Source organism: Phacochoerus africanus, chromosome 5, assembly GCF_016906955.1.
Source record: "Phacochoerus africanus isolate WHEZ1 chromosome 5, ROS_Pafr_v1, whole genome shotgun sequence".
NCBI lineage: Eukaryota > Metazoa > Chordata > Mammalia > Artiodactyla > Suidae > Phacochoerus > Phacochoerus africanus.
Genome location: NC_062548.1, coordinates 94815332 through 94830858, shown reverse-complemented (window position 1 = coordinate 94830858; position 15527 = coordinate 94815332). Strand labels below are relative to the sequence as shown.

Sequence of the window (15527 nt, the reverse complement as noted above, 5' to 3'; positions counted from 1 at the left end):
TCTATCCCTCCCTGGGCTTCTCTGCTGGCAACTGCTTACCCCCATCAGCCCAGGCGAGTTGCACTCATTCCAAGAATGGCCTGAGTATGCACCGTCCTGAAGTCAACAAATATGTGACTCAACAGTATATATAACTGTGATTTAAAGCTTGAAGTCAAATGTAGGATTTTGTGGAAAGAGTCTCCAGTGCTTTCCTTTAATTTTTTTTCCTGTTCAGTGATTTCAGACTTGCTGTGAAACTTAATAAGAAATCCCTATAGCTGTCCTGATTCATGGCTCACTTCAAACGGCCTCTAGAGTGTTTGAAAAAGTCCCATTCTAAACTGAAGCCTCAAAGGCAAGGTTCCAGTGCTATCTTTGGAAACCTTTTCTATGCTATGTAACCCATGCTGACTTTTTATTCTTCAGAACTGTTGATTTTCATGAGATCTTTGACAAAACATAATTTCCCAAATACAAATTACCCTGATGAAAACTCACCAAGGTAAATTATTGTGAAAAACAGAACCAAAACATTGTCTTTAGCTCTGAGCAGAAGGATGCTGAGAGCTGGAGGATGGAAAGAGATGGCTGGGGTATTGGGGGATAATGTGTAATTTGGGTGAATCACCAGTGTTTTTGGTTTATATCCCCATTCAGCTTTAAACTCTGAGAATAAGAAAGTTGGTTTCCAGAAGTGAAAATTTTTTCAGCTCCTGAAATACAGTGGATACAATGTAATTTCTGCTTTAAGACCTTGGCAGTTTTGTGAAAGAGTAAGTGGTGGGCTAATTTACTGAAATGCTAGTTTATATTTTGATCTTCCTCCAGTTACATGAAACTAGCCAAGTCCCTTGTAGAACTTTGCCTCAAAGGCTTTTTCTTGGCAGAAAATGAAAGATAACTTTCTGGAAAATGGTGCCTTTTTTGATCTTTGGAAGGCCTGGTTTGCAAAGTGTTGCAGAAAGGATAAAGAAGTGAGCTGAATGCATTCGAGGGCTGAACTAGATGAGGAGATTACCACTGACTAGGAGAGAGATGAATATTGGTGAAACATAGTTGCGCTAACTACCAGTATCCTGCTCTCTGGTTGGGTTCAGGGATTTGGAGAGACTCCATGAGATTAATGTAGGTGGCTTGAACCATAGCTCTTAGGTTGCAGGAGCCTGCAAAGACTCCCTGCCTAACTCAGGACAGCAGCAACAGCGTCCTTACCATTCAAAGGATAAACTTAGAGAGCTGTCTTTTAGGTGAGAACCAGTGCAGACAGAAGTCAACAGGAGCGTCTGCATGATCCAGGGTGTAGGTGGGAGTGGGGGCCACATGATTATGATTAAATATCCTGTAAACCCAGAAGAAAGGCCTAAGATCTGATTTACATTGATATAAAGACAATTAATACATGTGCTATTTCTTGCACACCTGAGTTGGTAGACTAAAACTCATATTATAATTTTAAAAATACCTTCTGGAAAAAATCTGCTAAACAAATGTATTTGCCTTCAAAGTTGGCAATTTTAAAAGAGTGTCTCTTTCCTTAAACCCCACCAATAGCCTACAAATTCTTAATGAAGTCTTATGGGCCAGAGTTTCCAATATCAGCAGGCCAAGGGGAAAGGGTGATTTCACCATGAAGAGACAGTCCATGTTCAGAAGCAGAAGTGTGGACACATGTGACATTAACTTAGGAGTGATTCCCCAACAGAGCCAATTCTGAGTGTTGCTTAGAGCCCATCATTTATTTGTTCCTACATCTATAAGCAAACTACATCCATATCCATTAATTCTACTTCCTAACATGATTGCTGCTGGGAGATAAATGCACAACCATTTCAGCAAACAAAGGAAGGATGTATTCACTGGGAATTGAAAAAGGCAACTTAACTAATGTAAATATAACTATTCATGTAGAACTTTGGTAGGAATCTATGCAATTCAAAAGATGTATCTTAAATTTTAACGAAAATTAGACGGCTATTCATTTAGAGAACATATCTGGAATTTTCTGTTACAATAATCATTTTCACACCCTGTTCATAATTTTTTGTTGTTGTCGTTGTTGTTGCTTTTTAAGGCTGCATGTGTAGCATATGGAAATTCCCAGGCTGAGAGTTGAATCAGAGCTGCAGCTGCCAGCCTACAACACAGCCACAGCAATGCCAGATCCAAATCACGTCTATGACCTACACCACAGGTCACGGCAATGCCAGATCCTTAAACCACTAATCAAGGCCAGAGATCAAACCCATGTGCTTATGGATACTAGTTGTGTTTACTACCACTGTGCCACCGCGGAACTCCTAGTTGGTTTATTTCTTGTGATGGTATGGGAAATTTAAGCAATTCTGAAGCTATTGCAGATGTATTACTGGATTAGGCAAATGAGAGACTGACATCACTAGGAGGCAAGATCCACTTTGGAAAAAGGGATATGAAAACATGGAATAGGAGAAGTCAAGAAACAATGCTGTAGATATGGAGGTACATGTTTTCTAAAATATGTGTGTATGTATGTTCATGTGAACATGAAATTTACATGTATGTATATATGTGGAGAGGCACGTTAAGATACATATATATATATGCATATATATACACACACACACACACATTTTTTTTCAGTCATATGTGTATACACTTGAGTATATTTCCTATCTTAGTCTCCTGAAGGGGTCATAGAGCAGACTCTCCAGTAGCACAGAGCATGCCAACCACCTAGATCTGGGTCTATCACATCATTTTCCACTAAATGGAAAAGTAAATGGCCAATTCCAGGGCTGGGGTATGGTAGGTAAAAGTTGTGCCTGAAATATCCTGTTATGCCGGGAAGTGAGCAAGTGCTAAAAAAAAAAAAAAAAAAAAATTGTTGGTCTGGAGGCATGTCATAGGATCACAGAGACCAACTTTGTGGGATTAACACTGGCTCAAATGGGGATGTTTTGAGCACCAAAATAATTAAGTAGAGTAATTATAAAGTATTTGAAAATGCTGAAACTTGTGGGTCCATACCAATAAGAAAGGAAGGAAAAAAAGAAGGAAGGAAAGAAGGAAGGAAGGGGAGAAGGAGGATGGGAGCGAGGAAAGGACTGAAGGAAACAGGGAGGAAAAGGGAAAGAAAAGAAAAGCAAAAGACAGAAAGAGCTCTTGTTCACAGTAGAATACAAAGTGCTGATTATAAATATGGAAAGAGTGATGGAGTTTGAAAATAATTACTATGTCAACGACTGGATCAGGCAAAATCTTCAATGTATGATACATTTAGGGCAAATTTTCTGTGAAGCAGTGGGTATTTTTATTATCTTAATATGTCTCTCCACAGACATTGTATTAGTTGTAAAGGAGGAAAACATACTGGACAACACATGGACCAAGTGTTCAAATAGTGAGTCAAGGACATGGACGTCCTTTGCCTCCAGATGGGATACTGTAAGAAGACCACACCATCAACATTGTGGTATTTCATCCAAGAATGTAAAACCTGCATTCAGTCATGATGCAAGATCAGATAAGCATCAAGAGTGACTGCAATGATAAAAGGTGGAAAGAGTATATATTTCTAAAGTATCAATGTCATGAAAAACAAAGACAGCTATGGAAATGTTTTAGATTAAAGGAGGCTAAAGAGATATGAAAACTAAATGCTATGTTTGACCTTAGAAGACATGCTCTCCAGGAGGTTAAAATGCAACACAAGACAACATTGGGTCAACTGTCAAAACAGGACTATGGATGAGAGAACAGAGGATAAAATATACTGTCACTAGATGTTTTTAACTCTGTTATGCAAATGAATATCAGTATTTTTAGAAAATGGAAACTGCAGTATTTAGAGTGGAGGGCTATTAAGTATGTAACCTATCCTCAATCAATTAAGAAAAAAAATGAGAGAAAGAGAATGAAAATATAAAAGCAGGAGTTTCTGCTGTGGTGCGGTGGGTTAGGATCCTGCATTGTCTCTGCAGCAACATAGCAGGTTCAGCTTGGATTTGATACCTGGCCTGAGAACTTCCATTTGCTCTGCTTTCAGCGAAAAAGAAAAAAGAAAAAAGAAAAAAAAAAGTCAAAGCAAAGTAAAAGTATACTTTTACTTTTAATCAAAAAGTACTTTTTAGTAAAGTATACTTTTAAAGTATGCTTTTACTTTTAGTAAGGGTATACTTTCACCAAAGTTCTCTGTACTTTTTTACTTTTTTACGGCTATACCTGCAGCATATGAAAGTTCCCAGGCTAGGAGTCAAATCGGAGCTACAGCTGCTGGCCTACACCACAGCCACAGCAATATGGGATGTGAGCCATGTCTGTGACCTACCCCACAGCTCATGGAAACACCAGATCCTTAATCCACTGTTCGGCAAGGGATTGAACTCGCATCCTCACGGACACCAGTGGAATTCACTATCGCTGAGCCATGATGGGAACTCCTGTACTTTTTTTACTTTTGACATTTTTTTTGGTAAATCTGAAATTATTTCTAAAGAAGACTTAAAAAATATGTTACACCAGTCTTTTGTTTCTATACTTTCTTTATCCAGTGTAGTTCAGGACTTAACTATTTGACATCCTGAAACATCTAGTACACTGATCATTTTGCTCAAAAAGTCATCTCTCAGTTTATCATCAAGCTTAAATGAGTCACTTTCAACTGCCTGAAAGCCCATGAAACATCAACTCTTTGAAGTACTGACCTATTGGCCCTCAAAGGTCATTCTGTCCACATCAACCACCCTATGGTGACAAACCTTTTCTGTCTCCTGAACATTAGTCTGCCTAACCCCATCCAAGCCATTCTCCCCTGTGTGACATGCTCTCCCACATAATTTTATCATCCGCATTATCCTTTCTTTACAGCCTAGTTCAGATATTATCTATTGCTTTAAGCCATTCCTGAAACCATTAAGCTCTTCTGAAGCCAAGAACATGAATTATTTATTCAGCCATTTAGTATATCTTATGCTATGCTAGATGATCAGTTATCATGTGATTTTGATATGTGTGTATGTATTATCCTCATAAAATCATGTTATGTCTGGGAAAGTACTCCATCATAGAGTCACATATATATTAGGATATTAATGAATATAAATAAATGAACCACAAGGCAAAAAGAAACCAAATTTCAAAAAGTGAACAAATAAGAAAATTTAAAAATAAACCTAGGATCTCTCTCAGTTCTGGTAACATGGCATTTCAAAGAAACATAAGTCATTTAACATTTCTGAACCTCAGGTTCCTCATCTATGAAATGAGAATATAGATATCCTATCTACTTCATAGGGCTTTGTGTGATTTGAGATATATTTAAGTGATTAAAGATGTCCTACTGTGATTCTCTCACATCTGTGTGTCCTTCACAGTTATTTCTTCATAATTGCTTTTATAGGGATCTTGAACTCTAATTGTTAATTTCTACCCCTTTTGATAAAATCCTGATTATCCAAACAATGGATGCTAATCTACAGAAACAATTAATTCCTCTTTGGTCAACTGGTCTTGACCAAAACTAGCTGGACTTCAACTGACACTCCTGCCAACCCCTATAAAAACCCTGGCTCCCTTGCCTAAGTCTACACAATTTCTTTAGAGCCTTCTCACATTTGGCAGTTTTGAAAAACAGCTTATGTTAAGGGCTCTCTGGTTGATTTTCTTCCTTGGAGAATAAAACGATGTAACATAGCACTGGTTTTTAAATGCCAATCCATAGACCATCTGCATTAGAGTCCTTTGGAGAAATTTTAAGAAAAGAAAAATTAATGGGCTCTTTCCATACTTTCTATGGTGTCAGGCCAAACTGATCCTTTTAAAACTCTTCAAACCATCCTGAAACAAGGTTGCCCCCACATATAGAAAAAAAAAAAAAAAGTTTTGGAAAGCCATAACAAGCTAATGAAAATACAAGACAGGAAGAGACCTATGAGTTGGTCGTTTGCTTCATTTGAACCCAGGAATGATCCTCTTAAAAGTTAAAACCTCGTGCATGATATTTCCACACTGATACAATTACCTGATCTCTGAGTATGGAAACCCCCTTTGAGACCAAATGTAGAACAGACATTGCTCTGCTGCCTAAGGACCACCTTGGTGCCTTGTACTCAAATAATTAACAGGGAGATTTCTCTAAAAAAGAACACGAAGCTAAGATCCCAGCGGGTCATGTACTTGAAGTTATTTTCAGCAGAGAGAATAAAGGTGCTCCGATTCCTTTTTCATTCAGTTTCTCTGTGTCTCCAGGGTGGACCTTTATGTGGCTCACCTCGGTTAGGAATCTACAAATCAGGGATTGAACTTGACATTCTTAACATTAGAGAATAACCAATGGAGCTAACTGGCCCCAAATGATCTATTATAACTTAAAACAAAATGCAGCTCACCTGACAGAATGCCAGGATATCTATCAATTTACCCAGAAGCTAAAAAGTATAACTTGCTGCATTCATTGCCTAAATATATAAGAAACAAAGAAACCACACAGAAATTGGCATCCAAACAGTAATTTCAATATTTTATGAAGCCCTAAGATATTTATCAAGCCATAAAATTAAAATATTATAACTTCTTGAATTATTAAATGCAAAAGAACATGACAAAAAAGTGTTGCTCATTTGAGAGGAGAAACACTTAACAATGCTGCTTATTAAATGTAATTGTTGCTGGAAGAACTGGAATAAGAAATGAACTGCATGTAACAGCTTCAAGTCATTCATTTGGTTTTCAAAGTCATCTGCAAGAAATGGGGGCTTCTGAAGCTTCAGCAAAAGCAAAGGGGACAGGGGGTTTTACCTGTCATGGCCTGTTGATCATCCACCGTTAACTTTAAACTTTTTCCTCGGCGAACCACACGCACTGTGTGCCATTCGTTATCATTGAGGTTATAGCCGGCAAAAAGGGTCTCGGGACCTTTGCCTGTAGAATATGCCAAACAGTCATTATGGACACTCAGAATCAGTCAAGCAAATGAACCTCACAGAGAGTGAGAGAAAAAGACAAAGAAAGGGGGGAGGCAAGGGAGATGAAGGAGAGAGAAGAGAGAAAAAGGAAAAAAAGAAGAGAGAGAGAAAGGAGACAAGAGGAGAGATTGGCTGGATCAGTTCTCAAGCCCATTAGAGTCATAGCAAGCAAAGAAAATGACAAGTTAACAGACATCCAGTGTGACACTTTAAGAAGACTCTTTAACATTGTGCATTGATTGAAGACAAACAAATATACCTGTTGTCATAAATAGGCACAGCCAATACAGCCTTGGGAAGCTTCCCAAAGTTACCACATGTCCCCCCCAAGGAGTTCTCTGATTTGGCACTTATCACCTTCTTGCTAATGAAGTAGCTAGCAGTTCATGAAACTTCTGACCTTGGAGAGAGATCTGACCACAGGTCATTAGCTAATCATTTTCAGTGAAGGGCACCTGGCTGGTTAGACTCTGGTGGGGAGGCCACTTTGGGTACTAGACTGAGTGATGGCTGCTCTTCACTCTTACATCACATAAATCCAGTGTTAACCAAGTTCTTAAATTTATGGAATGTTGTGTCTAAGAATAAGGCCTAGTGGAGGCATGGAAAGTGGGTTCAGGAAAAAGTACTGACTTTTGGGAAGTAAACTGAAGCAGCACACTGCCAATAAAGGGCCCAGTGTTGAGTGGGAGGGAAAACAATGAAATTAAGCAGCAGAGGGAAGTGATTGCCAGATAAAGGACGAAAAGAAGGAGGGTAAGAAATATAACTAACTGGGAAAGTAACCGCAAGTGAATGTATACAAACCTGTGCAAGTTGAATTTGAATTGGCTTAAAACAGATTATTTCAGAAAGCATTTTGGGGAAATTATGAAAGGACAAAGTTAGACAAATGTCCCTCTTCCACTCACAAACAAACCAAGGGAAAAATAACTTCTAATGTAAGTGGAAAATTTTAATTAAAAAATAAGCACTGCTAGGGGAGTTCTCGTGGTGGTATAGAGTTAGGATTCAGGGCTTTCCCTTCTGTGGCCCAGGTTCAATCCCTGGTCTGGGAACTGAGGTCCTCTATCAAGCTGATACATGCCATGGCAAAAAAAAAAAAAAAAAAAAAATTAAATTAAACAAGCACTGCTAATAATCTACTTGTACAATTCATTAAAAAATGAATTTTTTTTCTGCTCTTTTTTTTTTTTTTTAAGGGCCATACCTATGGCACATGTAAGTGCCCAGGCTAGGGGTCAAATCGGAGCTGCAGCTGCCAGCCTACACCACAGCCACAGCAATGTGGTATCTGAGGCACATCTGCAATATACACCACAGCTCTCAGTAATGCCAGATTCTTAAACCACTGAGCAAAGCCAGAGTTCAAACCTGCATCCTCATGGATACAAGTCGGATTCATTACTGCTAAACCACAATGGAAACTCCAATAATGAAATTATTTAATGACACATTTTTTTAGAGATGTATTTCCCCACACTTTCTAGGTATTGAAATTTTTGATATGATAAAATAGTTAAAGACATGACATCGAGTTGAGTTCCATGACTTTCAGCTAACTCAAGATCAGAGTGAGGTTTACAATTTCTTCAACCAAATTTAACCAGCCAAACGCTTGGCCAATGTCCAAGGATCATAGGACGATGTATGAAAAGGCCAAGGGGAAGGAGAGAAAAAAGGAGGAAGAAATATAAATAAATAAAGGAACAAAGCACTAGAAAAAAATCTCAGTCACCCATCAAAACATAGATCATTGTTTGCTTTCAATACAGCAGGCTATCCAGCCCCCTGATTTCTTTCTTAGAATTTTATTGATGATACCAATTCTATCTTCCTTGGTTGGGGTTTCTCTGAGGCTTAAACCAAGCCAGTGACACAAGCTAAAATTTACAGGATGAATGGCCTCCTGTCTTTAAACAGAACCATCATTAAGATTAGAAATCCTTTATTTTTGTTTCTTTAGAGAAGTTAAATTACATCTGGATACATGAATAAAAATGAGTCTAGATAGAACTGTTTCGGGAGATTGATCACTAAATAACTAGAGGAAGCCTGTTAGCTCAACAACTGCAAAAATTCTTTGAGACCAAATGTTGAAAGCAAGTTCCAGGATCAAAGGAACTCTTTCTAGTTTCAACAGTGAAGAAAGAAGTGTTTAAAAACTGCAGAATCTTAGCATCCTACCAGCAGCTAGGGCCATTCTTAGTTTTGATCTTTGAAAAGAGTATATATCATTTTAAGCTATTTTTATAGGGCAGATCTTTTTTTTTTCTTAGAAATGTGTGCTTTTGAAGCAGCTTCGCTCCCCTTCTCTTAATTTAAAAGTGTCTTGTCAAGAAAAAGAAGCATAAGGATGATATCATCATTATACCCCATTCTGGGCTTGATCTTGCAGTAAAATCACAATGCTTCATCTATGAAACAACTATTTCCATAACAACAGGCAGAAAATCCAATTAAAAATAACCCTTTGGTGTATAAAAATCTCTGTGGACCAACTTCAAGCTCCTTTCTTGCATTATTAAAAATGTGAAGAGATTGATTTTAGAAGACAGGGTTTTTTTTTAAAAAAAATGCACTTATTATTCTCAGTTCAAAACAATGTTATCAATGCAACATGATGTGTAATGGAGAGTGCACTGGACAGGGAATTAAGAATTGCGGCTGTTCCTTAACTTGCTACTGAGAGTTGGGGGTTGGTAAATGCACCAGACACTTCATTTATTATTTCATCTTTATATTATCATCATTTTTTAGATGTAGAACCAAATACCCAAAAAGCTAAAATGACCTGTCCCAAGGTCACACAGCTAAAATGTGATAGAAATGCATTCCATCCTAGATCTGACCTACTCAAGGTCTATACATTTTCCCCTGCATTATACTGCCTCCCAGCTAATGTCACCTTTAGCTAGCAACTTAACTACTTAGTGTCCCTCCCTCTAAAAGAAGGGGCTGTAAAAGTTGTTCTTTGTCATGATTTTTAGCTTGTTCTACAGAATGATCACAATGTTAGGAATTCTTACACACTTTCTGCATAAGTCATGGTGAGATCTCAAAACAGTACCCTGTACTTTTACCTAGAGATACTGAAATGGGCTGGTACTAAAAGCATGATATAGGTCAATTTGGTACTGGACTCATCCATAATCAGCAGTTTGCTAAAACATGCAGCTTCTTGTGATCTTACCACCTCTACTTACAAAGTGAGGAGATGGTCTAGAGAATCTCTACAATGCCTTTGAGAGCTCACATTCTCAAGGATATTTTAAAACATACAGAATTGGTAAAGGAAGCTGGTTTAAACTGTAAAAAATTAAATTTTGAATTTGAGTTATTTGTCCCCTTGTCAAAATTTTCAAGACAAAATTACAGCCATTCAAGCCATTAATTATCTGAATTCCTTTTGAGATACCTTTCTCCCATGGGATTGTCAAAATATGTCTCACTGGTACTAACATCTTTCTCCTAGCATTAATGTGAGTGTTATGGACTGAATGTTCACATGTTGAAAGCCCAACCCCCTGATGTGATGCTATGTGGACTGGGACATTGTGAGGCGATTAGGCCTAGATGAAGTCATGTGGATGGAGTACCTATGACAGGATTCAGACTCTCATAAGAACAAGAAGAGACATTGGAGTTCTTTTTCTCCATCACATGAGGACATAGAGAGAAGGTGGCCATCTCCAAGCCAGGGAGAAAGCTTTCACCTTGAAGCCAAATCGGCCAGAAACTTGATTTTGGACTTCTCAGAAATGTCTATTGTTTAAGCCACCCATCCCATGACATTTTGCCAGAACAGTCCAAGAAGACTAAGATATTAAGCACTATTTAAAACATTTTAAAGAAAGCCCACAACATTGTTTCTATTTCAAAGACAATTACCCCTTCTGTTTTGTAGGGTTTCATGACCTACATGTAATTTTACACTTGATTCTTACCATATTATTTAAGCCACTGAGATGTATTATTTTTTAGTTAAAAAAGCAGATTTAGAAAAGTTGAGGGTATTATTATAAGTCTCAGGGGCAGCAAGGAGTGAAATTAAGACTGAGATCTTGAGGTCTTCCATGTCCATTCTAGTGTCCTTCCCATAGCCTCCTCTAGTGATCTGCAGATAGTAAAACAGAGGCACAGTGGGGCTGAATGACCATAGTTAATAAGTCATTCAGCTTGACAGGCTAATGCTATTTTAAGGATTATAGAACTAGAAGAGACATGAGACATGTAGAAGTTCACTGAGCCATCCACAAACAAACAACCTGAGCAGTTAGATGAGGTTTCCAAGGCCACAATTATTTAAGAGCAGAGTCTAGGTCTCCAGACCATCTGTCTAGTGAACTTTCTTTAAATTATCCTGCCCGTGATATTATGTGGAGCTAGAGTGAAACTTCTTGAAGAACATCAAGATCTGAGCCTATGATTTGGCCCATGCCTGCTATTTGTTTCGCATCAAAGGTAAAAGCCAGGCAAGAATAAATACAGCTTAGTAATAGTGTCAGTTCTTTTCAACAGAATTTATGCTATGGGATAAGTTCCCTCTAGTCACTGATATTCACTGGGTTTTCTGGTGACTCTATAGCCAAAATTTATTAATAGCAGATGGAAGTAGACAAAGTAAACATCTAAGTTTTCCTCAGTCTAGTCCAAGATGAGGAAACCTACCAATGTATTATCTGAATCCCTTTTGAGATTTCTTTTTTCTTTTGGGATATCAAAACATGTTTCATGATACTAAAGTGTATGAAGTCACAACCTACCAATGTATGAGTTGGAGTGTCTCTTAAGATTTTACCTCCAAGACAGGTTAGAGAGAATCCCAGCTTGAGGCATAGAACAGAGAAAAAGGAGTGTGTATTTGAGGAAAGGGTGTGGAGATCAGTAGTTAGCCAAACAAATACTTCTTTGAAATCTACCATTTTTACAAAGTCTTGATATAACCACTAAGAGATACATTTAATAAAAGATGACAGCTGTTTTGCTGCAAGACTATAAACTATGTTATTTACTTTACACCTTCATTTTTACTATGAGAAGGAATGGCGGGGAAAATTGGGTTGTGTCTCTAGGTCTGCCATCCACTAATTATGTCACCTTCGGTAAGTAGTTTATCTTCTCTGTTCCTCCTATTTTTATCTGCAAAATAAGGATTCTTGATAAGAGCATGTCAAAAATCCTCACCTATAGATAACTTTAAAATTCCTTCATTCTTGGAAGAAAGCTCCCTGTACTATTTTCCAACCTTTGGCTACATTAAAGAGTGCAATATTATCATGAAGTTCTCTAAATTTCTGAGATTTTCATTATCATAATTGTTAATTTCCTCATCTTTATTTTGATATGCATAGGCAGAGGGCAGAGTAAACTGCAAAGAGTTATTCTGGAGCTAGAATTACTAATCTTCAAATAAAACTAGTAGGACATTATTGCTTTATGCTGGGAATGTGTTTATTAATTTATGTAGTCAAATTTTGAGGGGGAGAACTGTGTTTTTGTCATTTTGGCCTCCCTCACAGAATACAGCATCAAAGAATCAATAAATGATTAGGCAGAAGCAGGAAATACAGCTTCTGCTTTTATACCAAATATCCCTGCTTTATGGACTAGTTCACTTAGGAAACTAAATAAATAGATCAGAAGGTTATGGAGTAAAATAATTAAGCAGTCTTTAAGGAACCCTTTTTTTAAGCTATAGGAATTGTTCTCTGCCCTATTAAAAGAATCAGATCAAACCTGGGAAGCGTTGGGGACTCTGACCCAGTATACCTGTAAGCTTGCCTTACTCAGAACAAACGTAGTTGAGCATTGTAGAAAGAAAACACACACACACACACACACACAAACTAGGGCAGCAGTTTTATTACTATTTTTTAAAGCAGTGGAATTATTTTTTTCCACCTGTAATCTTGCATGAGGAATATAAAAATCACATAAAAGGGAGGTTGCTCTGCTGGTAAAAAAAGCAGGCTAACTTGTCTCCTGAGGCATCACTCAGAACCCCTGGACTCTGCAGAAGCCTCTAGAGGGCTCATTTTTCCCTTTAGGAAAATGATGGTTTTCTTTCTCAGAAAACTGCAGCAAAAGGTTTTAATCATTTGTAAGTAACCCTTTGCTTTTTAAAGTTGGATTAAGAAAAAAAAAAGCAAAAAGATTTTAAGGACTTCCTGGTGGGTTAAGGATCTGGTGTTGTCTCTGCTGTGGCTCAGGTTGCTGCTGTGATACAGGTTCAATCCCTGCCTGGGAACTTATGTATGCCACGGGCTTGGTCACACATACAGAAAAAGAGTCTTTCACTTATGAATTAAAAAAAAAATTTCCAGGAGTTCCCGTGGTGGCGCAGTGGTTAACGAATCCGACTAGGAACCATGAGGTTGCGGGTTCGGTCCCTGCTGTTGCTCAGTGGGTTAACGATCCGGCATTGCCTTGAGCTGTGGTGTAGGTTGCAGACGCGGCTCGGATCCTGTGTTGCTGTGGCTCTGGCATAGGCTGGTGGCTACAGCTCCGATTCGACCCCTAGCCTGGGAACCTCCATATGCCGCGGGAGCGGCCCAAGAAATAACTAAAAAGACAAAAATAAATAAATAAATAAATAAAAATAAAAATAAAAATAAATAAAAAAATTTCCAGAATATCATTTATTGCATATATCAAGGTCCAGAGGTGTTCAAAGCTACTTTTTATAGTCTATAAGCCCCCTAGCATGCATTTTCAACACAGCTTTAATTACAGAGTCCAAATTCATATACTCTCTCCCAAAGATTTTTTAGACCATTTCGTCTTACATCATGTGAGTAATGGGACAGACTGCCTTTCCTTATTTCTATGCATCAGGAAACCAAGATTTAGGATTTGTGCTTACTTTCAGCAACTTTATTCTTTCCTCTTAAAAAAAAAAAAACCGTATACTGACTTTTCTCCCTAAATTATTTTTTAAAATAATTTTTGCTAATCACTTTAAACTCTATTTGAAAGTATTTGGGCATAAACCAATAAATGAATCTAATAAAGAAGAATATCTTCTAAGGGATGTATAGATAATTAACCCAGCTCTCCCATTTTATAGATAGCTTGGTGGGAGGTTAGCTGATATACATGTACATAATATCATTGAGGGGTTTCAGGTTTGTTTGTGAATGTATTTTATTTTAAAATTTGTTTCATATTATTTCATGAATATTTCAAATTTATTTCATATTCAAGATGTACGTAATAGTAACTCTGGATCCTTTTTGAAAGAAAGTCTTGTGTACAAATGTCCTGTGAAGCACTTAAACTGTTTTGTTTTGTTTTATTTTTGACTGTGTGTGGGGGGGAGTAAAGAGCAATATGGAAGAATGAAACTAAAACAAAGCTAAGAAATCTAAGAAGCAATATGATCAAAGATGTCTAGTAGACTGAAATGACAGCTGTCTCTAGAATTGAAAGATGGATACAGCTTGAGAAAACCAAACCCATACCAATTATATTTTGATTAAAAAAAACAAAAAACAAAAAAAAAACAACTTTTAGGCCTGAGTGCCACAAAGCTGAGATTCATGACATACCCTATCTCCCTCTACTGGTATATTTTAAAGATGGTAACTACATAAATGGACCATCTGTATCAGGTACCCTATCTCTCACTATAGTTCAAACTAAGTTGGTTCTAGACTAGCTTTTTGTTGCCCTTAATATCAAATATAAGTCATTTCTATTTTATACCTATCTAGTGCTTCGAGTGGCTAATCTGCTTGCTCAATTAAGCCATTTAAGCACAAGGATTTGAATGGATACTTCTGCAAAGCCACAAGCTAGCAAACTGCATAGATGATGGGCAGGTAGGAATCTATTTAGTTTACCTTCTAGAAATGATCTATCTCCATTTTATTAAGAACAGGTTGTGTCTTTTCAGCCATAGATATATGGGATAAAGATGGGAATTACATGAAAGTGGATCCTGAAGTTTCCATAGACCTTCTATAAATTAAAACAACAACAAAGACTGGCATTATCTTATGCGTATAAATTGCTTCTATCTTTATACATGATTGTTCAGTTTTTTAGATCACTAAACTGCCTGTAGCACACAGCAATTGAATTAGAAGTTACAGTACCACACATCTCAGAATTATGAAATTGTGAAACTGAAGGGTCCATATTATATCTGGTGTTTATTCCATTTAACTATACTTATTTATTCTGGGTTATGTGGCACCCAAATCCTACTAATTTAGTTTAAAAATTATTTTGTTCCAAACACAAATTTCGGCATTGGAAATGTCCCAACTTAGATTTTCAAGGAGATTAAATTCTTATATATCAGGGTCAAAACTTTCTGTAAGGAACCAGATAGTAAATATATTTGGCTTTGTAGGATGGGATTGCCATTTGTAATTAGTCAACATTGGTATTGCAGTGCAAAAGCAGCCGTAGATTTTATGTAAACAAATACGTGTGGCTTTGTTTCAATAAAACATTTTTGGCCACACCAATGGTGTGTGGAAGTTCCCAAGCCAGGGACTGAACTCATGCCACAGCAGGGACCCAAGCCACAGCAAGGACAATGCTGGATCCTTAACCTGCTGAGAAATCAGGGAACTCCAATAAAACTTTTTTAAA

General features: G+C 37.4%; 1 protein-coding gene across 1 annotated transcript in view; it reads right to left on the bottom strand.

The window, feature by feature from the left end:
• Window positions 1-15527, bottom strand: part of NRXN1 (neurexin 1) — a 1110288-nt gene that overhangs the window by 567428 nt on the left and 527333 nt on the right. Inside the window, exon 10 of the mRNA XM_047782102.1 lies at window positions 6757-6879. Coding sequence (XP_047638058.1) covers window positions 6757-6879 — 123 coding nt within the window. The remainder of the gene's footprint in view (window positions 1-6756; window positions 6880-15527) is intronic.